We start from the raw sequence: 23,614 nt of genomic DNA, 5'->3' as shown, positions 1-23,614 counted from the left end.
ACTGAAGAGAACTACCTAAATCAGTTACACTATATAGAAAATATTGGGACACCTTTATATTACCATAAAAGCTTCTATTCTTTTGTCCCATTCTGAATCCATACACATGTGACCCCTGGTACCTTATTTGATGACTTAACAACCTGCTTAATTGAAATGTAATAAGGCACACAGGAACGAAATGAGGCTGATGTTTAAGAACACATTTATTGTTTTTTTGTGTCAGACACACTAAACAGGACAAATCACCTTCAATTAAAAAATATATATAAATATATATATATAAATATATATATATATATATATATATATATATATATATATATATATATATATATATATATAGTGGATTATAAACATCTACCACAAGAAGAGATTAATAAATGCTAAACACTTTTTTTCAGGACACTCATACAATCACTGTTACCCATAAAATGCCTAGATAGAAGACTTCACATACATTAAAATCTGGGCCTATAACAATACTGGTCCCAGTAGTTTAGGTACTCTCGCTTGGTAACACTTAAGTAAATTTAACCTGTTATTAATTTTACTTTCAACCCACCAATTAGCACACAAAATCCCCAAAATAAATAAAAGAAAATCTATAAAAATAATACACCACTACAATCAAACCACAATACACTCAAAATAAGATTTACACAAAAACTGTGACACTGCAAATTAAATTTATCAATAAGGGGTTGAAACTCTAATCCAAAAGGACCAACTACTTTTCATAAACCAAGTTAACCCTGCAGATCCAATTTTATGCTAATTTTTTGTAAGTTTTACATACAACACAGAGACCATTCAGGGCTTACATGGAAGTAGACACTTGGAACTAAACAAAAGTTCACTTCCAGACTTTAATTTCAATTATTTAGGTTCCATTTGAGAACATCAAATGCAGAAGAAAATGTGTATATATATATATATATATATATATATATATATATATATATATATATATATATATATATATATATAAACAAAAACGTGTTATATTTGGAGTTTACAATGTGTGTATGGATGTTTGTGATGTTGGTGGTGAAATTATCTACAGTTCCTTATTCAGTAGGGTCTTGACTTACAGATTACAAAATTTGGAAAAATTAAATGAATGCACTGAGAAGCTACACTGCATTATATTAGGTGTCCACCAGGAGTCACCAAAGGCTTCAAAACCTCTCCAGAGCGCCCCTAATCTGATACAGAGATAAATCTGTCTCTATACAACAAGAGTTTAATTTTTTTTGTTTGTTTGTAATAAAATAAATTAATGTAAGTCCATCTCAAATTAATATTAATATTTTTGATGAAATTACAAAAATATATTTGCTTTGCAGTTTGGAGTGTTTTTTTTTTTTTTTTGTGACAGCTCACCACGTGGTGACGGTTTGGTATGCCCCACCACCAGCCATTAGGAGACCAATCAGGTTAAATTACATATCAGTGTTTTCGTCTGGGGGTGGACTATTGGTTGAAATAGGTGTCAATCACTTTTAGGACCCTGGAGAAAGGCTATGACCTGATTTGTTTGGATATGCCACTGGTGCAAATGATGATCACTCAAGAAAAATAGTGATTTGTGGAACAATAAACACCACAGAATCTAGAAGAGGACATCCTTAGCTTTGTATTCACGTACAACTTTACGTGAAAACATACATTGTGTGGTCGCTAGGAGCTTGAGAATATTACATTGCGGTTGCGCTGAAACTAAACTCATGTTTGTAAGGAGAAGTGAGCAGGACAATAAAGGACTTTATGGATATTTTATCTGCGGTTCAGTGCTGTATTGTGGATGCTGTGATAGTAAGTGAATTTTCTATAATGTAATCTGATGTAATTTTACATACTAATAATATTTTATAAGGCTATTTTTTGGGGAGGCGTGTTCCCATGTAAACAATGTAAAAAAAAAAACAGGCTGTTTTCAGTTAAGAGATTTCTGGCAACTGGTTTCATGTAGATGACTGTAAATTTGCATGCAGGTAGTTAAAGTAGTTACTAAACAATATGAGTGGGTTAGTTGGTCGGTGTGTCTAGAATATTTGGCGCTCTTAAGCATTCTACTTTACACAGTCAGAACAGGCCTGCTAGAGTGCGCTTCTGCAGTAAGAGGTTAAAGCACACGTTGAAGCTATACTGGAAGGCACCAGATAAATATGGTATGATGGACTAGGGCAACCCTGGGTCAATAGTCTATATTTATTTATATTAACTTAATTTCATTTTAGTTTAAACTCTAAAAATTAATTAATGCAGAGCCAATACACTAAAAAAACAGAGGGAAGAAAAACAGTGGCTACTATCAATGGCTGTACCACTCCACTTATTCACTGTGTTAGCTACTGTTTACTACATAAATAAGTAACCAGTCAGATAATACATACCAATTAGTAGTAAATGTGAAGGCCAGAACTCAATCTCCTTCACAGCACCTTCAGCATCAAGGCAAACACTATATAAAAGCATGAACACACCATTAGCTACCTATGTCACATGGAGTAATTAAGTAAAACAAACTTTACCCACCACTCAGCAGCTACACACCCCCAGCTGACTCCTGGTGCTCCCACATTCACTTTGAAATAAAACAGATCTTCTTTTAATAAACTGAAAATTACGAGTAAACTTAAGCTTTTAATAGATACTAATATTTATGCCCAGTACACCACCTAAAGCTAGTAATTAAATCAACTGTAGTTCAAATTACGACAATATAACATTAACACCAGCAAGCCATACCTGCTTAAAATATGGATTCCTCTCTCTCTCTCTCTCTCTCTCTCTCTCTCTCTCTCTCACACACACACACACACACACACACACACACACACACACACACAGTGCCCATTGAAAAATCCACCATGTATTCCTTTAGTCTCTTCCAGTCAATAAGCACGATAAAACTGTCTTCCAATGAGTTATTTTAAAACAAAGCTTTCCCGACCGGAGCTTGTACCTGCCGCCACGAGACCAAATGCTACTTTGTGCAGGTCCCGCGAGACTACAAGCAGCATGAGGTAACGCTCTGCCAATCGATGGCTGTCAAAATAAAAGTCCTCCCCTCTACACCTAACCTAGAGGAATATTTGGGGCAGCAGCATTAGAAAATATTCATTAAAACCTTCCCCACACCTCTGCCCGCTACACACATTATAATATGAAGTTTAGCTCGTTCTGCAGCAGACTGTCAGCAGGCTGCAGCCGCAAAATATATGTAGAATAAACTCTGCTGCTGTCCACTACTGAATACCATGTTTGACTACTACTTTAGTATCTCACTTTACACTGAAATGCACTAATCCATACTATTAATACTGTACTATGTTGAATTCTTTTTTGTTTACAATAAAGGTGTCTCGTTTTATCTTATAAATATCTTTATCTGTAATTTCCTGACTTGCTGTACATCTCTATTCTTCCCTTTCTATATTCAAAGTTATAGAAAGCAACCTGGCTGCCAGTGTCACACGATATGATTTGCTTATTATTTACTGTTTTCTTAATAGTGGTCAATTATTAGATTTTAAAATGTAAATTTTCATTTGTTTTTCAATATTTCAGTGAGAATTAGACGTTCTTAATTAAAAGGATGTAAACAGAAAATTTAATTATAAAAGTTTCCACACATATAAATGAAAGACAGTAATCTAAATCAATGCTTCACAAACCTGATTTTTTACTATCCCTGATAACAGTTCATTATTTTCCACCACATTAGCTTCAGGCTGACAGTGATTATGCACTCCTGAACTGAAGGCGTTTTTTTTTTTAATATGTAGGTCAAAATCGTTTAAAAATAAAAAACAAATATGAAACTTTTGAAAGATTTATGTCTATGGCTTAACTGATTTGTTTACTAAATCAATATAGTGGATGCGGTGGCCTCTCACAGCATCGGGTCGAAGCCCAACTTCACCTGCAGAGCCAGAGAGCAGCAGAAGCTCTACACCAGCAGATTCAGAGCAGCAGCTCCAAGACCTGCTGCAGTTTTACAGAAACTAACGTTACCCACAATTTCATCATCTCTATATAAATGAACCAGCTACATTAACCAGTAAACCAGCTATCTGAACAAAATGTATCTTGTTTTTACTCATTTTACGCTCACTCTAGCTAATGAATTAACATTTTCCCTGAATTTTCAATTCCACCTTAAATATCATCACATCTTATTAGTTGTCTTGGAAGTGTAGCTACACATTTAGTAAATAAAAGACTGTAGATTTGAAAAGCGATATGACTATTTAAACCCATGAAGTGTTTTTCAGCATTTCACATAGAGATGGGCGATATTACCTAAAACAAAATATTTTTTTCCATACTAAAAATGAAACTACAAACGGTTCAACACTATATTTACCTTTATTTTGATTTCACCTAAATTTCTTATATGGAGTTCAAGTGCATCTGGACGGCAAATAATACCATTATAAATAGTGATTATATATATGCAAAAAAAATTAAAGAAACACTTAAACACAATATAACTCCAAGTAAATCAAACTTCTTTGAAATGAACTGTCCACACTGATTGACAATCAATTTCAATCAACAAAACATACTCAGCAAAGGAGTCGTTCTGCAGGTGGGGACCACAGACCACTTCAGTACCTATGCTTTCTGGCTGAACTCTCACCCTGCTCCACCCCCCCATCCCAATGCTGCCCCCAACACACACTCACTCATCATCCTGGGAAGGAGAGCAACTGAATGTCAATTGTCTGTATGTCCTGTACATATGCAGTATTGACAATAATAACTGCTTGACTTGGCAGTGGGTCAGTAATAGTGTGGGGAGGCATTTCTTTGAGGCATTTCATGTGCTCGCCAGAGGTAGCCTGCGTGCCGTTAGGTACCGAGACGAGATCCTAAGACCCATTGTGAGACCATATGCTGGTGCAGTGGCCCCTCGGTTCCTCCAAACGCAGGACAATGCTAGACCTCATGTGGCTGGATTGTATCAGCAGTTCCTGCATGATGAAAGATTTGATGCTATGCCCTTGGGATGCACGATATATTGTTTAAGCATAGACATTGCGATGTGCGCATGTGCGATAGTCACATCGCGGACCCTGTGATGTCACGTGGCTATAAAAACAAACACGCCGCTGCAGTGTTTTGATTCTTGACACAAGAAGTAGATACACAGCATTCTGAGTGAACTGCGCTGACAATAATGCGTCGCCAGCTGCAGCGAGAGGCTTCGGAATGGTTGTATGTAAAAACAACTCTTTTCGGAGGTAAACTGAATGTTTCCTACAGTCAATAGTGGACACAATTTGTGGTAACCTAGTGATGCACAAATGGTGAATTTAAAATGTTTGCTGTGTCTTGGTACTTGCCAAGGTCTGCTTGCTAGATCAAGGCTATGATTCAGTGTTGTAAGTTTGTTTGGAGAGCTTGTGTGGGCTGTAAATTTGACAAGTTTTTAATATTTTTTTTATTACAATACTTACAGGCAACTAGTAATTGGTGGTTGTGCAATATAGGTTCATGTAGTGCAGCCAAGGCTTCTGTTTATAAAGTCAATTTCTTTCCCTTACATTACTTTTATTTTTATACCTTTAAGTCGTTTTAAAAGCAATACTTTTGTACTTTTACCTAAGTAAAGATTTGAGTTGATACTTCAACTTCTGCAAAAGTATGTGTAATCCCCAGTATCTATACTTTTACTTGAGTAATGAGTGTGAATACTTTTGACACCCTTGGTTGAGGCATTCTTAGGTTATTAAGCTGTGATTTTAATATCACGCTCCTCTATAAGGCTGGGTATCAAAATGGATAAACGCGCATAAACACAAAGAGCATTAGCTACTGATTTAAAAAAATGTGGTAACTTTAGCTACCTAGCAAACATTACCTACCTGTTATAAAGCACTTGCAACTTTAGCTAGCAAGCTAACATTAGCTACTGGTTATAAAGCGTTTGCAACTTTAGCTACCTATCTACAATTAGATACCTGTTATAAAGCGCCTGCAACTTTAGCTAGTAACCAAGCATTAGATGCAACTTTAGCTAGCTAGCTAAAATTAGCTGCCTGTTATAAAACACTTGCAACTTTAGCTTTCAAGCTAACATTAGATACTGATTTAAAAAACGCTGGTAACTTTAGCTATCGAGCTAAAATTAACTATTTGTTATAAAGCGCTTGCAACTTTAGATTGTCAGCTAAGTAACTGGTTTTGAATAAAAATTAAACGTTATTTAACTCTAGGATATTTTGGTAGCATCACAAAGCTGAAATCAGGCTCTTGTTTGAATTGTTTGCAATTACACTTGCAGTAAGTGTACATCAATTAACTGCATTCTTCAATACATGTGATAACTGGAAAACAACATGTACTTTTTTTTCTTTTTACCTGAGTGGCAGCTGCAGTTAAGACAGAGCTGAATAAATAAATCAAAATAATTATAATTAATAAAAAAATAATAGGTAGCTGATATACTGCTAAATGAATAAACAAAAATCTCTCAAATAATAATAATAGGATTAGCTGATATTCAGTTGCCAACTTAGCGACTTTGTCGCCATATAAAGCGACTTTTCAGACCCAATTAGTTCCCCGAGCGCTGTGGGGATGCCCCGCTCGGCTCTTCCCCACGCGCTGTGGAGACACCACCGCTACGACAATATCAGCACACTGTATTTTCTACCTGCAACACTATAGCTTTAATAATCAGCAGGTTTGTATATAATTGTATAATCACAGCAGCCTTGTAACAGCCCTAGAAAGGAAAATGCTCATTTCCCTCCTGGCTTCTTGTCTTAGTGCGCTTAAAAAAACTTAGCTCGCATTACAGAAATTGTTCGCTCGAATTACAGAAATTGTGAGGACGAACTGCAAATCTTCCACTCGAATTAAAGAAAACGTGAGCACGAACTGCTATATCGTTCAATTGATTTAATTTTTTTTTTATCCAGGGCCCCTCCCAAGCTCCGTATTAACCTGACTTTTCAGCAGGATGGTTAATTCAGTTTAATTTATGTGCTAATCAATACAGTTAAATTTCTACTACTTCACTCCAGGGCTGAAACCCCATGTTCACCATCACTCTTATGTCTTTCACTAAGTCTCTGGATGTTTTTGAGGTAGAAACGCTCTGATGTGATATTATTAATGCTTGTCGGATAAGTTACTAAATAACAAAAAACAAAACGTGCTCTGGTTAACAGAAAATAATGTTTAAATGCATGCCAAACCCATTCAGTTCACCTGTTCTGGCTTTAAGTTTATTTTATTTGACTAAAATAACCGTTTGTTTTGTCAATGCATTGATTTAAAACACTAAAAATAAAAATATCGCAGAACTTTTTCGGAATGTTGTGGGCCTGCTATGGCTATCCTATGGGTGGATTTTTAGTTAGCTAATAAAGCTTATACAGTGGGCTTTGGTTTGTAGTAGCAAATGTGTCCCCTGATATTAAATCACCTTCTAATACAATACAATAATTTACAAAACCTTTCTTCAATTTTTATTAGCTTAAAATACAGAAATTATAGTTCTTTAAAAAACTGAGGTTCATTTTGTCCCTTACATATTCCAGAAATAAATGCATATCCTTAATGTCTGAGAACAAAAATGATAAAATTACGGATGTCAGCTTTTTCGCCTCTGGATTAAATTTAAGTGCTGCGCAAAGTGCACAATGGTCACACGTACAGCTTAACACACTCTACGAAGCCGACACACGTGTTGTTTCTATCCACAACTAACTTGAATTAGCTCCAAACCTCTGACTGTCCTTCGCATTGGATCAAATTTAGCTCACCTTATGTAATCTTTCTCCTCACTTCAGAAGGCTCAATTTTGTTGGCTATTTAGCTACACACAGCTCTGCAAGACAAGTGGGTAATGCGGAGTGGAGGAGCGCATGTGTGAGTTCGGGTGGGGAATCGGGTCAGGCTCGGGCTGATAATCTAAACTCTACTGCTGTGGAAGCTTGAATGATGCGCTGAAAATCATTTATTTTTCATTTTTGCAAATCCTGAAGACATCGCGAATAGAAAGCATACTGCCTGCTGACCGGCGTCGGAAAGCGGAGATGCCTCTGTTTACCAGTCGTAACTATAAAATAAAATATACTTAAAATGTGCACAGTAACTATTAGTTACTAGCTATATTTTTTCTGACATTTATAAGGATTTATATTTATGCTTTCTACACGGACTTACTCCTATATTACACCTGATGCTTATTCTCACTCGTTCTCTCTCACATTGTGAAAGTGCAGTTTTTGGAAATAAAAAATGTAAAAAAAAAAAAAAAGCTCTTTGACTGAAGATAAATATATTTTATTTCACTTCGCTATTATTTAACTGAAATTCGCTTTTATATTGGAAACAATCGGCTGCTCGTTTGGGCAGTTAATCGGACATCCTTCCCCTCTCACACTGCACGACAAACGACGCGTGATGAAGCTAAAAATCAGCCGATTAAGAAATTCAGCAAAGCAATCGCAAGGAGTATCACACGCGGTGACAGTGACATTGACATTGCGTGCTGATTAGTTTATTTTTTTCTAAACGACTATCGGTTAACATTTGGGACATTATTCATATAACTTGTCTGCTTGCTGACATATGTTTAGATACTCATAAACAATAATAACTTATTACCAGAGGTGGAAAGTAATGAATTACATTTTTCAAATAGGTAATTTTACTTTTACTCAAGTACATTTTGACAAAAGTAATTGTAAAAAAGTACTCTCCATTACTGAGTAAAAAATAAAATGCTGGGGGAAAAACAATTGAATAAAAAAACATTAAATTGGTGCAGATGCGCCGGTGGATGCTCGCGCATGGAATAACGAGGCAACGACGTCCTCATACTAAATTACATACATTTATAACCTAAAGCTTATTAATGATGTATTGTTATAGTTAAATAATATAGTGTTTAGACTTTGCGGGCCGTCTCTACCTGCAGCCTTGCCTATATTGCGTTTCGGCTTCGGGACCCCCGCCGCGCGATGCGCGTCCTGAGAGCGCGCATTGGTCCACGGAGGTCTTCAGCTGCTTTATTGCGATCAAAGGAACGTATATAAAATCAGTTCCAGTCATGAATAAAGGAAATAAACCTTTTACTGATGCAGAAGGACTGTCTCTGTGTTATCAAATATACTGTGAAGCATATGCGTGTCAACCTAGAGTTTTGTTTATTGACTTCGTTCCAACTGTACGCTGTAAAAAAAATTACACAAATTTTATTTGAGATTGCGCTGTGCTCTTCATCATAAAGGGTGCTGAGATGAAAGGGGTATCATTTCGGCAGATGTAAATATCAGGTATTCAGATTTGAACTTGGTTATCTTCGCAGATTTTACGATTAAGCTGTGTTTAACATGTTCTCCTAATAGTGACCATTAAGGCTAAAACGCCTTAAGTATAGTTCTGCAATACCAGTCTTTCGTTCGTTATATACAACTAAACTAGCACTGTCTAACAAGAGTCTTTGTTTGGCTTTATATCTTGCTGTGTTCTGAATAAATATTAACGGACAGCGCGAGAGTAACCTCTAGCGCCCACATGTTTACCAGACGCGTGTGCACGCAAAATAGAGTCGGATTCTGCCTGGGATTCAAAATTCGGCACATCTGTTATATACATAATGATTTAAATACATTTAATTACATTATATATCGCGCTTTTCATCCAAGCCGTCCACTCAGCTCAGAGCGCCACTCATGCTGATACGCAGCTGCCCTGTATTAAGCTTTAAGTTTATTTGGGTGGGTAAAGCACGTGTAAAGCTCATTAGCCAGTAAACAAAAAATATATTAGACGCAAAAAAGCACTTTAACTTTTACTTCAGTAGAATTTTAGCAAAGTAAAGGTACTTTTACTTAATTACAATTTTTAGTACTTTTTCCACCTCTGCTTATTACAGTTATGATGTCATAATGCGCCGAATTTTAAGCTGCCACTGAACTATCTGGGCCGTAACCAGTTTTTTCAACTAACATGCCCGGAGGACTCGGAGCCCATGAGTGGCACCATTCCTATTTCTGATTGGATGGAAGGCTTGCGTTGAGCTTTAAATTGTCTGCACACGTCAAACATAGGGGGGAAAAGACTTTTCGTAGTGGGTGGGGGAAGCTTTTTTTTTTTTTTTACAGAGCCACGCTACGCCAGATTTCCGGCGCGGCGCCGAAACACTATCACCCCTGCGAATAGAAATTCGAAATGGGCTCAATCGGACTATTCTATTCTGATTAAGGTGTTTACATGGGCGTGCTCCGACTGAGCCAGTAATTAGATTGTTAATGGATTACTACACTCTAAAAACAGTTGGGCTAAAAATAACCCAATATGGGTTATTTTCAACCCAACCGCTGGGTTATTATAGCACCAGCCCAGCAGTAGTAAATTTGACCCAGCAAGATGGGTTGACCCATTATAACCCAGCAGTCGAGTTAAAATATACTACCCAAATGCTGGGTCAAATTAACTGCAAATTAAGGTAATTTCAACTACACATATTTGTTATATACTCTACCCAAATGCTGGGTCAAAGTAATTAAAATACTGGGTTGTTTCAACTACATAATTTGTTATTTTTCTACCCAAATGCTGGGTCAAATTAATTTAAATTCTGGGTTGTTTCACCAGCGATACATTTGTTCAGTTATCTATCCAAATGGTTGGTGAAATTAACAGAAATTACAGATTAATTCTAACACCCCTTCATGAAATAAATTGCTATAAACTATATGTCATGTAATAAACACCTAAACAATAATGTATTTTTTACAAGGCACTGCCTTGAAATTTATTATAACTGAATGCCAACAATAACAATAACAATGCCAACAACTACGTACAAAGTTTCTAAATTTTTGGAGGAACTTCAGCCTAGGTCCAGCTCTTGGTATCAACTGGTTGATGGTAGCCTCATCTAAAAGAAGAAAACTTTCCTCATCAATCCCCTCCTCTGAAAAACAAAAATAGAAAACAATACATACACTATTATTTATTTTTACAAAACAGAATGATGCACTGACAACTAGGGCAGATTTATTCTAGAAAAAAAATAAAATAAAGAATATTAAACTAAGAATCATATTTGCAATTACTTAAATGATTATTCATTAACTGAAAATGTCTAGGTTATTTTTATTATAGTCTATAAACCAGGTCTATGCCATGCACTGTTGGTATAGAGCTGGGTATTAAATAAAAAAAATAATTCTCTAAAATGTTATTTTTATACGCAAACTTTACTGCTCTGTTAATTAGCTACAAAAAGCTCCATTACCAAAATTACTTTACATAAAAAAAGCTAACACTTCTTGGTTTAACCCTCTTAATAAAAATAAACAACTTGATATTAGATTTCTTTTAATCAAGAAATATATATAGCTATAATAGCAATAATATCACACTTTAGAGCAGGCAGAAGGACTGACAGCATTAAAGAAGGTAAGCAGTGTCACATGCTTACACTTAGGACCTTAGTAAATTCACAGAAAATTCACAGGCCTCGCTGCACTGCAGGCACTCTAAAGTGACAAATTAAATGTTTTCTTAGTATTTTTATCAAAATTAAATATCTTTATAGATTAATTTGAAAATTTTTAAAAGATTAATTTGAAATTGTCAGAAGGCTAGCCAGAGTTAGGAAGGAAGGCACACACACAGGCACACAAAGGAGAACAAGAATGAAGTGAGTTGAAGGGAAAAAAAACAAAGAGCTGCAAAAATATTTAACTTGTTACCTTTGCTTTTTTACAGTTTAGAACGTATTTTGTTGTTTGCAAAGACCAACACGAAAAAGCTAAGCTAACTAAGCTGAGCTAGCAAATTAGCCTGCTGGCTAGCAAACCAGTTAGCAGTATTCCCCCTAATTAGTTTATTTACAGTGAAATAAAGTTGATAGTTAATGATAACGTGGGAATTGGGGTCCTTACACTAGCTATGTAACACAACACAGACACCGTGAATTAAATATTTACCTCAAAGATGATCAGTCTCTCTCGAGCATGTGCGAGCTGCTGAAGGAGCTTGGAGCCTGTCTGGGCGCGAAATGGTGGAGGAGGAGTTAACGTGATGACGGTCCAAGCACAAACAACTCAGCTGCTGGGTCAACTGATGCATGTTGGGTTGATGAATTTTGCCAGATTTTGACCCAGCACATGAGTTGCACAAAAAACAACCCAAATCCCCCCAAAAATAACCCAGTTCCCATAAAAATAACTCATAATGGGTTAGACATTTCATAACCCAGCAGATGAGTAGTTAAAATAACCCAGCAGTTTTTAGTGTGTAGACTGCATGTAAATGTACCCAATGTGAGATGACTCTTGCATAAAACCCTTCCCACAGTCTAAGCAGTGATGCGGTTTCTATCTTGTGTGAATTCGTTGGTGTTTTTTTAGATGACTCTGTGTAATAAAACTCTTCCCACAGTCTGAGCAGTGATACGGTCTCTCTCCTGTGTGAATGCGCTGGTGATTTTGAAGATTACTCTGTTGAGTAAAATTCTTCCCACAGTCTGAGCAGTAATATGGTTTCTCTCCTGTGTGAATGCGCTGGTGTATTTTGAGAGTACACTGTAGATTAAAGCTCTTCCCACAGTCTGAGCAGTGATACGGTTTCTGTCCAGTGTGAATGCGCTGGTGTGTTTTGAGATCACTCTGTGTAATAAAACTCTTTCCACAGTCTGAGCAGTAATACGGTTTCTCTCCTGTGTGAATGCGCTGGTGTTTTTTGAGATTACTCTGTTGATTAAAACTCTTTCCACAGTCTGAGCATTGATACGGTTTCTGTCCAGTGTGAATGCGCTGGTGTTTTTTGAGATGACCCTGTTGATTAAAACTCTTCCCACAGTCTGTGCAGTGATACGGTTTCTCTCCTGTGTGAATGCGCTGGTGTTTTTTGAGATCACTCTGTTTAGTAAAACTCTTCCCACACTCCGAGCAGTGATGTGGTTTCTCTCCTGTGTGAATGCACTGGTGATTTTTGAGATCAGTCTGTTTAGTAAAACTCTTGAAAGAGTGCTGATGTTTCTCCATGCCGGGTCTTGGCTCCATCTATCTGTTAAACGTATCAAACAATTTCTGTGTGTTCTGGAGATTTTTCTGGACGGCTTGTACTTCACCTCTTTCAGCAGTTTAACATTGTTCTTAGTTAAATATCATGGTTGTTGGTGATGAATTTCAGGAAAAAAACCTGGAATGTTTTTATTTCTGAAAAAAAAAAAGAAAAATTTTAGTATGTGTTAAAATAAAAGCAGGTCAATTATAAAAAAGAATTACCTACATCAGTTACACTATATTGACAAACCCTCTGGGACACCATATTACCATAAAAGTTTCAGTACTTTTATTCCATTCTAAATCCATAGACATTTTAATATGTAGTTGTATCTTGACTGTCAGCAGGCTGCAGCTGCAGAATGTAAGTAGCAGAAACACCGCTGCTGTCCAGAACTAAATACAATGTTTTACTACTATGTTAGTATCTTACTTTACTTTATAATACATTAATCCATACTACTACTACACTCTACTATATTGACCTTTTTTCAATAGACTATGAATGTTATACTGCACTAATAAAGGTATATCTCATTTTATTTATTAAATATCTTTATCTGACTTACAGTATATCTCTATCCTTCACTTTCTATATTTAAGTATTTAGAAAGTAGCCTGGCTGCTTTTTATTGACGTTCAATTTCATACATTTTTCTATATTTTAATGAGAATGGGATGTTCTCCTCTGAAGCACAAAAAAAACATTTAAAATTTACATTAACTATAAAGGTTTTCATACGTACTTACCAAAGACAGCTATGCAAATGTTGCTTAGCAAACCTGAGTTTTTACAGTTTTTGATAACAGTTCATTATTTTCGCCCACATTAGCTTCAGGCTAACCATGATATGCGCTCTTAAAGTCAAGACTTGTTTTTTTGTATATGTAGATCAATGTGAATGTGCTTTTTATCCAGAAAAACTGAAGCTCCACAGTCTTATGATCTAATGTACCAAATCAATATCACATACACTGTTGTATATCGCAGCATCGGGTCAAAACTTAATTTCATCCATCTGCAGAGCCAGAGAGCAGCAGAAGCTCTACACCAGCAGATTCAGAGCAGCAGCTCCAAGAGCAGCTGCAGTTTTACAGAAGCTAATGTTACCCACAATTTAATAATCTCTAACTAAATGTTACTTAATCATTAACCCCTTAACACCTGAATTAATGTAGCTGTATATGAAAAAATGTTTCATGTGTGTTTTACCTTTAAGTAGATAGTAAATATTGTTGAGATTATTAATTTCACTTTTGCACAAAAAATAAATAGAAATTTTGGTATGTTGCAAATTTGCAATAACAGGCAATATGGTCTATTTGGGGTAAATTTGGTATGTTGCAAATTTGCTACAGCAGACATAATGGTCCATACTAAGATAACAATAACAGAGTAATATAACAGTGAAAAATCAATGTTTTATTTATGCACCCAACAGCAGGCATTCAATAATAAATAACACCAATTACTGTCACCAACACAATATACACAAATATTACAGGAAACATTTCATTAATTTGAATTCTAGATTCATTTGAATTGTAAATTGTCAAAGGTTCCTAGGTCCGTGGCGAATATGCACTAACAGGCATTGGGGGAATGCAGGCGCTATCTTGGCAGGTTGATTGAATCAAACGGTTAGTCGCATATTTGCAACAACAGGCGTTAAGGGGTTAAATCACTCTGGCTAATAAATTAACATTTTCCCTTCCACCTCAAATATTATCAGTTTTATATTAGTTGTCCTGGAAATGTAGCTACACGTTTAGTGAATAAAAGACTGTAGATTTTAATAGGAACATGGCTCTTTTAACTTATAACAGTGTATTTCAGCATTTTGAATGAAAATGCTTGAGGTATTGAACGTATATGCTTGAGAAAAAGTTAACTTCCAAACCGACTATTTCCTTTTTTTACGTTCTAGAAATTAGATAATATTACGAAGGACATAAATCCTTGGGTTTTACAGATTGAGTGGGTCAGTGACGAGGCAGAGAGCACAGGACAAGACTGACTAACGTTCTCTCTCTCGAGCAAACCCGGGTGTTTGTTAATTATTTTATTATAATAAATGTTATTTTATACAAATTACAGTATCAGCAAAGACTTATTACATGCATCCTAATACATTACCACATTTTAATTAGTTTAATTATAAATTATGTGTTTGTATCTTTAAAATGAATAAAAAAAGGCAAATTGATAAATGTTAGAATGCAGCGTCTATTTATGTCTGAAATGCAAGAAATGCTGATTTGATGCCTTGCAGGCCACATCATCTCACTTAGAAGGAAGTGCAGGAAAGTTTGTATCCGGATTAAAAGAATAAAATATGTTCCTGACTTGGTGAAGGTAAAAAAGGTGGCAACATTGGCTAGCTAGATAACGTTCTCCATACCTTCTGTAGTTCAGCTGATCCTGCTCTTCCTCCTCTCCAGCTACAGACCCCGGAAGCTCAGCCTCATCCGGGTTATGTGGAGCCCCGCCCCCTCCCCCGCTATATCACATTATACCCCACCACCGCTAGAGGGAGCCCGCGAGGGAGTCCTCAATGCATGGAGCTGAATGGAGCTAAACAGCTAAAACTCTCATTTAAAACACTGTATAACTACTTCTCTGGGGTTTTCCTTTAATTTTACAAAGTAGAACAAAGTATTTCACTAAAATAGGAAAGAAAACGTACCTCTCTATATTTCCATTTTCTAAAACTAATGTTTTTATCCAGTAGATTTACTAGCATTACTGCTACTGATGCTGGAGTTACACACAGAGCTCATTTAAAAGGATTAAAACGGCAGTTTAAAAGCAGTTTTAATAATTATCTCTGCAGTGATGAAACAGTTATAGTTGTTCTGATTTGAGGAAATTAGTAAAATTTTTACTCTATAAAAGTATCGAACATTTATAAATTATTACTTTGCTAAAAATAATATTTTTTAAATGTTTGATACTTTTTAGAATAAAAAAATATTTATACGTTTTTGTACATTCCAAACTCTGTCAAGTGGCCTGAGATTCAGAGCAGATTCTGAAGTGGGTTTTTCCTCTATAGAGATTATCTGATTGCTCCTGTACAACTCCAACAAATAACACTTACTAATTACTACGGAAAGATCAGTGCTGTTGTGACATTGATTCCAGTAGACACTTTTTTTAAATGTAAATTTAATTTAAAATATTATGGTTACATTTTCTTTGCATTTACCTTCTTGATGTCCTGCAGGTTCTTGAAAAGGAGATCGTACTGCAGCAGATCTTGTTTGTTGCTCACCTTGTCTAAAGTCTTTCTATTTATGTATTCTGAAAGCTTTCCATAAATTGAGGTCATTCACAGCTCCTCCCTGTAAAATCACTCTCTGACATCACAATGGACCATCCTGATTTCTGTATAGAAGGGTACTTCACACTTGTAAAAGCATTTAAAAATTCATATTTAGATTTCAGTTTTAAACTAATTAAATATACAATAAAAATATTTGTTTATGAGTTTATTTGTTTATAGGATGGTGTTTTTTTTTACTTTTCCTAAATGAGTCCAGTAAGCATTCTCATTCTGCTACAAAATAGTAGCCAATTTAGACAGATTTTTTTGTACAAGTTAAAGGAAGAAGTTACTGATCTTGAGACTATTTGGGCCAGATTATATCAGGTTCTGTGTAGAAATAAAACAAACACCCCTGGTTGCTTGAGTCAATTAATCCTCCTTTTATGTTTGGGGTCAATTTGACCCCTTTCAATGTTTAACGCATTTAAATAAGTTAGTTAATCTCATTTTATTTACTTCATATTTGGTGACTTTTCCTCTTTTAATAGAGACAACTGGGTAAACATAAAATTAATGGGATGTTTTTTTGTGTCTTTTACACATTTTGTATACATCAGTGTTGTTTGGGATCTATTTGACCCCAGGCTATTTTAGCTTTATAAAACATAAAAAATATCAGAATTTGACCCACATTTGTGTTGAATGATGTGAAGGTCAATATGACGTCTTATTTTATAATCTTCAAAAAAAAATAGATCCCTAAAATAACATAATTATAACTGTATTAGTGCAAGAACCACTAACAATTCACACGACAGGGGGGCGGGGAAAACATAATTCTCATGAGAACTTGATATTTCTCATTCTGTGGAGGAATATATTGTTCCTGAAAACATCTTGTTCACACAACATAGTGGTTATGTAGAGATATAAAAGGTTTCACAGCAGCTTCTAAACCAGTTCTCTATGTGTTCTGTCTCTCTCTCTTTCTGCTCTCTCTCTCTCTACTGAAAATGATGTCTAAGAAAAGGTTTTCTCTCAGTGAGGATTTCTCACATCTCTTTTACCATGACAGAGACATAGAGGAGAATGTGTCTGAGAAAAAGGAAGACTTTAGAGAGGATCCTGATTATAATGAATCCTCATCTGATGAGAATGAGCCCTTTACTGTAGATCCTCTTCTTGTCTCTCAACCAATAGAAAACAGACTACCTTCCAAAAGTAAAAAGTTATTATGGTCTGTCTCTCCACTTGAAGAAAATGATAAACTTAGTGCTGCTAATGTAATCAGAATAGTTCCAGGTCTCAGCAGATACGCTGTCAGCCACGTCCAAACATAAAATCAGCATTTAAGTTCTTCAGAACACCATCAATCTAAAAGGATAAACTACTTTAGATGATACGTTTAGAGGGAGGTGTGTGTATAGAGGGATAGTTGGAAAGACTTGGATTTAATCCCAGATGTAAATCTACATTGTGTTGCTCAGTTTGGAGAGAACAAGTCAAAAGGTGAAGAAAGAACAGGTGTTTGGGCTGCAGACAGATCCAGCCCGTCTCTAAACACAGTCCATGTCTCCTCCGTGTCCTACGCTTCAATAGCACAGAAACAAGGCAGGACTGATGAGATCTTAATAAACTCAGCAATATGGGATGAATGGAACAAGTAGGATCTTCTTCTTTACAATCCAGACTCCCATGTGACTGAGCATGAATTTCTGCTCGTTTGTTTTTTTCCTGTGGTCAAATTGGCCCCAAACATAATACTTGTTACTATTCAAGAGAACATTAAATATTTTTCATTACAAATGTTTTTTTTTAAATGACTATTGAAGTAGTCAACAAACGACAAACAAATATAGCATGTGACATAAACTTGGGTAAAAATGTTCTTAATATATAATATTTTTTGTAGTTTGAAATTGCTGGGGTGAAATTGACCCCAAACATAAAAGGTGTTAGTAAATTTGAAGGTAACAGGAGGATTAAAACTACCCCAACAAACAGCACTTACCAAATTTTACTCAAAGTTCAAAACTATTGTTAAAGTAGAAATTGCGACATTTCTTTTCAACACTTTACTCAAAACAGAGATCCACTAGAACTATAAAATCTTTACGATTCTTTCAATATGTACGAGTGCTTTACAACAAGAACCCATATGTTAACAAATGATTCTTAATGTGCTTGACTTGGTCCTCACTGTTGATGGTTTACAAGTGTGAAGTACCCTTCTATACAGAAATCAGGATGGTCCATTGTGATGTCAGAGAGTGATTTTACAGGGAGTAGGTGTGAATAACCTCAACTTATGGAAAGATTTCAGAATACATAAATAATAAGACTTTAGACAAGGTGAACAACAAACAAGATCTGCTGCAGTACAATCTCCTTTTCAAGAATCTGCAGGACATCAAGAAGGTAAATGCAAGTAAAATGTAACCATAATATTTTAAATGATGGAATAAATGTCTCTATTCCAGTAGCTCTAACAACAGCACTGATCTTTCCATAGTAATTAGTAAGTGCTATTTGTTGGGGTAGTTTGAAGTGAGTCTAACAGTGAAATACATTTTTCTGATAAACTGGTGCACATTTCTATCTCTTCTATCTCTGAGTGTCACTCTAACTGTAGCCATCTTACCTAAATTGAAATGTAAGTGCAAACAAGTTGGGGCATCACTTGAAGTTTACCATCAAAAGTGAGGACCAAGTCCATCTGGTACAACTTTAGCATTTATTACATACAGTGTTAAAAAGGTTTTATCAGTTTAGTGTAAATGTTTTAACAGTGTTAACTTGCATGGTAAATTTTGTCAGTACAAAATTGTTTGAATATCCATGATGACCATCATAAAGTGAAGCATTGATTATTTAATACAAGGAGTAAGTGCTTCTCTTTGGGGTAGTCAAAATGGTACTATTGATCAATTAAGTGAAAGCTCTTTAGCATTTATTACATACACAGTGTTAAAAAGGTTGTACATTATTTACCATTAAAATTCCTTAAAATAATGGCTCAGATCATAATCAACTAACATGATCTACTACATTTTTAAACATTGGTTATTTAGTAATATGTGAATGTCTTGTTTAAAGTCATTTAATATTTTATTTTAGATACTGTGGACACATTTTTAGAAATCCACTTATTCTTATGCAATTCCACTTCTTACCTGTTTTACCCGAACATCTCCTCGCTATAATCCCCCTGAAAACAAATTCTTTATTTTTAAATGTAATATTTTACAAGCGGACTTTTATATTAGCAACTGTTGCTCATTTCACAGAGATGTTCAGCAGCAACTCCATGAACAGCTGCCAGAAAGACATGTGACTTTCCCACCAAAATAAATGTCCGCCTATAAAATATTACACTTAAAAAGAAAGAATTGGTTTTGGAAATGATTGTAGCGAGGTAAGGGTCAGGTAAGACTCTGTAAAGTGGAATTTCACTCTGCCACTAGTGTTTTTATAAGTAATGTTGATTAACTTACTGATTTAACAGAAAACTCACAATTTTACTGTGATGATAAACATAGTTTGAAAATATATAAATAAAAAAAATGTTAGCAAATTGCAGTATCTTTATCCACGCTGTTTTATTAAGCTTAGTTTTATTAAGAAATCCCAGTTAAAACCATTAGTGTGGAATAGCAAGTGTACCACAGTAATACAGTTCTGCTGTAACTATATTAATATATATTAAATTCAGGACACACTTTACACACTTTCATTAACCCAAAATAACACCAAAATATTCAGTATTATGAAGGAAAATACATCAGAGTAAGTGAATTTCTAAAAAATGGTCCACAATACCAACAATCCATTATTTAATTACCATACTTTAGACATTATTACTAAATTACTAAATTACTTATGTTTCAAATGCAATAGATCTTGTTAATTAATGATGATCTGAGTCATTTGTTTAATGTATTTTAATGGTTAATAATGTCTGAACTTGTCTTCTAAGAATGAACTGAAGCATAACTTAATCATTTTACAGCATTTATTACTGTTGTAAGTGTAACAGAGTAATAAAATACCTTTGTTTTAGATGAACTTTATAAAATGAGGCACTTTAATGCTGTTAAATGAAGTTTTGGCGGCCCCTGCTGTTTAGTGGTGAACTGCAGTTAGGCTACGTTTGGTCTTTCTGAGCCACCGTACCTCAGCAGCGGTCTGTGTGTTTCTGTGCTGCGGGTAGGTGCTGAGCTCCGTGTTTTATGAATAAATAGTGGTTAAAAACATGTTTTAAGTCAAAAATACTGCTATTAATTCGAGTATAAGGCAGATTAAAAAGTGTTTTTGTAGAGAATTCACTGATTTAGGTAATAGTTAAGAGTTTATGAGCTTATTTCTCTCTTCTCTGTTAGAAGTTAAGTGAGACTAACACGAGGCTCAGTTTTCCCTCCACTGTCTGTAGCTGTGCCAGCAGAATATCAGCTAAACCTGTTATTATTATGATTATTATTATTATTATTATTATGATTATTATTATTATTATTATTAATAATAATATTTATTAATTATTAATGAGATTTTTTTTTTATTTATTCAGCTCGGTGTCACTCCAGTAAAAAGGGAATAAGAAAAGTACATATTGTCATCCAGGTATGTGTTTCATTCATATTTTAATATATTTCTGATAATGTTCAGCTATATTTTTATGTTTGTGAAATGTGCTCATGTACATCTATTTTAATGTGTATTTTTGTGGCACAAGATTCTACTGGTAATGCAGAGACAATTAATAATAATACTTTAAGAACTGTATTTTATATTCGCTAGAAAATGACGTATGTTAAGCCATACTGTAGGCGGTTTTATATGTTGTTGCCATATATGTACTGGATCTGAGCAGCAGTGCATTTCTATGTTGCAGCTTAGTGTTAACCGCAGTAACCACTACAGTAAAAAGAAAATAAGAAAAGTACATATTGTTATTTGATGTACACTTATTTAGGGCTGTCCCTAACGATTATTTTTTAAACGATTATTCTAACGATTATTTTTTTCGATTAGTCGACTAATCTATTCATTGAGAAACATATTTAAATAATTATTATTTTACGTTTTAAAGCAAACGATAAATTACTATATTTATATATAATAACAACAACAACACAAGCCTACTAAACCAAACCCCACACTTATAATCACTTACATGTACAACAGGTTTAGATCTATAACGCTAAAAATGGATAAGCTCCCATGCACCACCTCCGTGTGTTGCACTGTTTTCTGTGACCGCTAGATTTTGTGACCACTGGCAAGTAGTTCTCAGCAGACCGGTGCACTGGCCGATTCGAAACGTGTTCGTTTCTAATGTTTACCCCGACTGGCCAAAACGGTTAAGTTTAGGGCTGAGGGTAAGGTGTAGGTATAGAAAGCTTCCGTTTTGCCAATGAACGCTCATAACCGTGAGCACTGGTCACAAAATTCCGACGGTGACAGAATACGGTGTGACACCGCAGCGCCGACGGCGCTAGCTAAAATAACTTAAGGCAGCTAGCTTAGCTAAACACCTGAACTTATGAATAATGCTACTGTTTCTGGAAACTATATATATAAATATAAACCAAAAATGTATAATTTCTGCCTGTGGCAGGTTTAAAACCTTTGGTAGACAGCCTTAAGTCTTTTTAAGGACACCCGCGGAGACCCTGATGTAAACGGTAACTTACTGTGTGACCCTGTTGACATAGTGCTCCTGGATGTTTGCGCTTCAAGTGCTCCTTTTGCACATATGGCAGAGGACCACATTGTTGCCCTTTTGCGTGAAATGCTCCCAAACTTTAGATGCCCGCTGGCGTTTTTTTGTAGCTGGAGATTGCTCTCCGGAGTCCAAGCTCTCTAGAGCTTAGATTCTCTGCCCGAACCCGACATGACCCGAGGCCCGCCCGTAAATCCGACCCGGGCTCCAGAAAATAGTCCGAGATGTAGGCGTCTGTTTTTTAATTATATTTTTATTTTAAAAAAAAAATAACGAAAATAACGAAAACTGAAAGTGAAACTAAACTAATTTATTTATAAGCGCTGTTTTCAGTACCGCAGTTCTACAGCGGGGGTGTTGTGCCGATTCTGTCCGCGAAGCGGGAGTCAGATTCAGCAGAGAGTCGGATTCGGCACAAACGCGGCGGCACCTCGCGGTCCGCGGTGTCAGTTGTAAGCGCTCGCGCTAGCCGCAAAATACGGCAGAAAACACTGAGGGAGCTGCAGAATTATGAATGGGACTAGAATATGAGCACGAGGAGATCAAAGAGAACCTTCACCTGTGAGTAGCTCTCACCAGAACACGCAAATCTCTCTCTCTGTCTCTCTGTCTCTCTCTCTCTCTCTCTCTCTCTCTCTCTCTTTCTCTCTCGCACGTGAACTCCTCCGCGTTTGACTTGCAGAACTGTGTTTAGCTGTTTTTAAAAATTATTTTAATTAAATAATAGTTCTATGCTTCTATGTTACCGTGTTAATTAACATAATTCTGATCATATTTCGCTCATTAAAACAGCCCGAAAACAGCCAGTTGGAATTTTTGGGCCCGATCTAACCTCTAATGCTCTCCACAGGCGCCGCCATGTTTACGACGCGCCGACGCACGTTATGCAAATCGATGTATTTTTGTAATCGATGACGTCGATTATGTCGACGCGTCGCCCCAGCCCTACACTTATTGCAAATGTCATCTGTATTTTAAATATGTTGGTAAATACATAAATGTCAAACAATATTAGGTAATGTTTAATAAAAGTAGCATAATAAACAAATTCATTATTTCATTCTCTGGTAGCATTTTTTTTATACTAGGGGAATAGACAGAATATTTTGATAAAGCACAAAACTGATTATCCCACCAAAAAAAAATTGCCCAGCAACACTAGTTTTAGTACAGATATTACAGTCAAGCTTCTAAAATCCACTGATTGTGTTTGTTAGGCTAGTATAAAACATGCTGTCAGTGGCTGAAATAATGTTTTAAGAATTGTTTTCTCAGTCAGAATGTTATCATAAAGTACAAACGCTAAACTGTATTTCCCAGCAAAACTAGTTTTAATACAGACATTACAAACAACTCAAACAAGAACCTGATTTCAGTTTTGTGAGGCTACCAAAATATCCTAGAATAGAATAAGGTTAATTTTTGTTCAAAAACAGTTACTTAGCTGACAGGCTAAAGTTATCAGTGCTTTATTTTACCGGATAGCTAATGTCTAGCTAGGTAAAGTTACCGGCATTTTGTTTTTAAGTGGTAGCTAATGTTTGTTAGTTAGCTAAAGTTGCAAGCGTTTTATA

General features: G+C 35.6%; 6 protein-coding genes and 1 pseudogene across 7 annotated transcripts in view; 4 read left to right on the top strand and 3 right to left on the bottom strand.

Moving 5' to 3' along the window:
* Nucleotides 1-15,501, bottom strand: part of LOC125801458 (gastrula zinc finger protein XlCGF49.1-like) — a 46,180-nt pseudogene extending 30,679 nt beyond the window's left edge.
* The window catches only part of LOC125801463 (zinc finger protein 239-like), a 430,185-nt gene that overhangs the window by 97,151 nt on the left and 309,420 nt on the right, over nt 1-23,614 (bottom strand). The gene's annotated exons all lie outside the window — the stretch shown is intronic.
* The window catches only part of LOC125801310 (zinc finger protein 271-like), a 230,712-nt gene that overhangs the window by 50,115 nt on the left and 156,983 nt on the right, over nt 1-23,614 (top strand). The window lies entirely within an intron of this gene.
* The window catches only part of LOC125801349 (zinc finger protein 239-like), a 156,348-nt gene that overhangs the window by 86,937 nt on the left and 45,797 nt on the right, over nt 1-23,614 (top strand). The window lies entirely within an intron of this gene.
* The window catches only part of LOC125801455 (zinc finger protein 239-like), a 331,934-nt gene that overhangs the window by 303,026 nt on the left and 5,294 nt on the right, over nt 1-23,614 (top strand). Inside the window, exon 1 of one of the 2 annotated variants that reach the window (XM_049478215.1) lies at nt 20,898-20,938. The exons of the other annotated variant lie outside the window; for it this stretch is intronic. The gene's annotated coding sequence lies outside the window, so the exon portion shown is untranslated. Of the gene's footprint in view, nt 1-20,897; nt 20,939-23,614 lie in introns of those variants that run through there. 2 annotated transcript variants of the gene reach the window in all.
* On the bottom strand, nt 10,762-13,195 carry LOC125801518 (zinc finger protein 239-like). Its single transcript, XM_049478322.1, has 2 exons — nt 11,973-13,195; nt 10,762-10,951 (listed from the first exon to the last, which is right to left on the bottom strand). The coding sequence occupies exon 1, from the start codon at nt 13,047-13,049 to the stop codon at nt 12,363-12,365; it is 687 nt and encodes a 228-aa protein (XP_049334279.1). The 5' UTR covers nt 13,050-13,195; the 3' UTR covers nt 10,762-10,951; nt 11,973-12,362.
* Nucleotides 20,478-23,614, top strand: part of LOC125801203 (gastrula zinc finger protein XlCGF49.1-like) — a 254,562-nt gene continuing 251,425 nt past the window's right edge. Inside the window, exon 1 of the mRNA XM_049477553.1 lies at nt 20,478-20,527. The gene's annotated coding sequence lies outside the window, so the exon portion shown is untranslated. The remainder of the gene's footprint in view (nt 20,528-23,614) is intronic.

Source organism: Astyanax mexicanus, chromosome 4 (assembly GCF_023375975.1).
Source record: "Astyanax mexicanus isolate ESR-SI-001 chromosome 4, AstMex3_surface, whole genome shotgun sequence".
In the NCBI taxonomy this organism is placed as follows: Eukaryota; Metazoa; Chordata; class Actinopteri; order Characiformes; family Acestrorhamphidae; genus Astyanax; species Astyanax mexicanus.
Note: the sequence above shows the minus strand (reverse complement) of the source record. Positions and strands in the feature narration are given on the sequence as shown.

Bases quoted from the DNA above. Each gene is read 5' to 3' on its own strand.
- LOC125801518 (XM_049478322.1), bottom strand. From the start codon at position 13,049: ATGGAGCCAAGACCCGGCATGGAGAAACATCAGCACTCTTTCAAGAGT.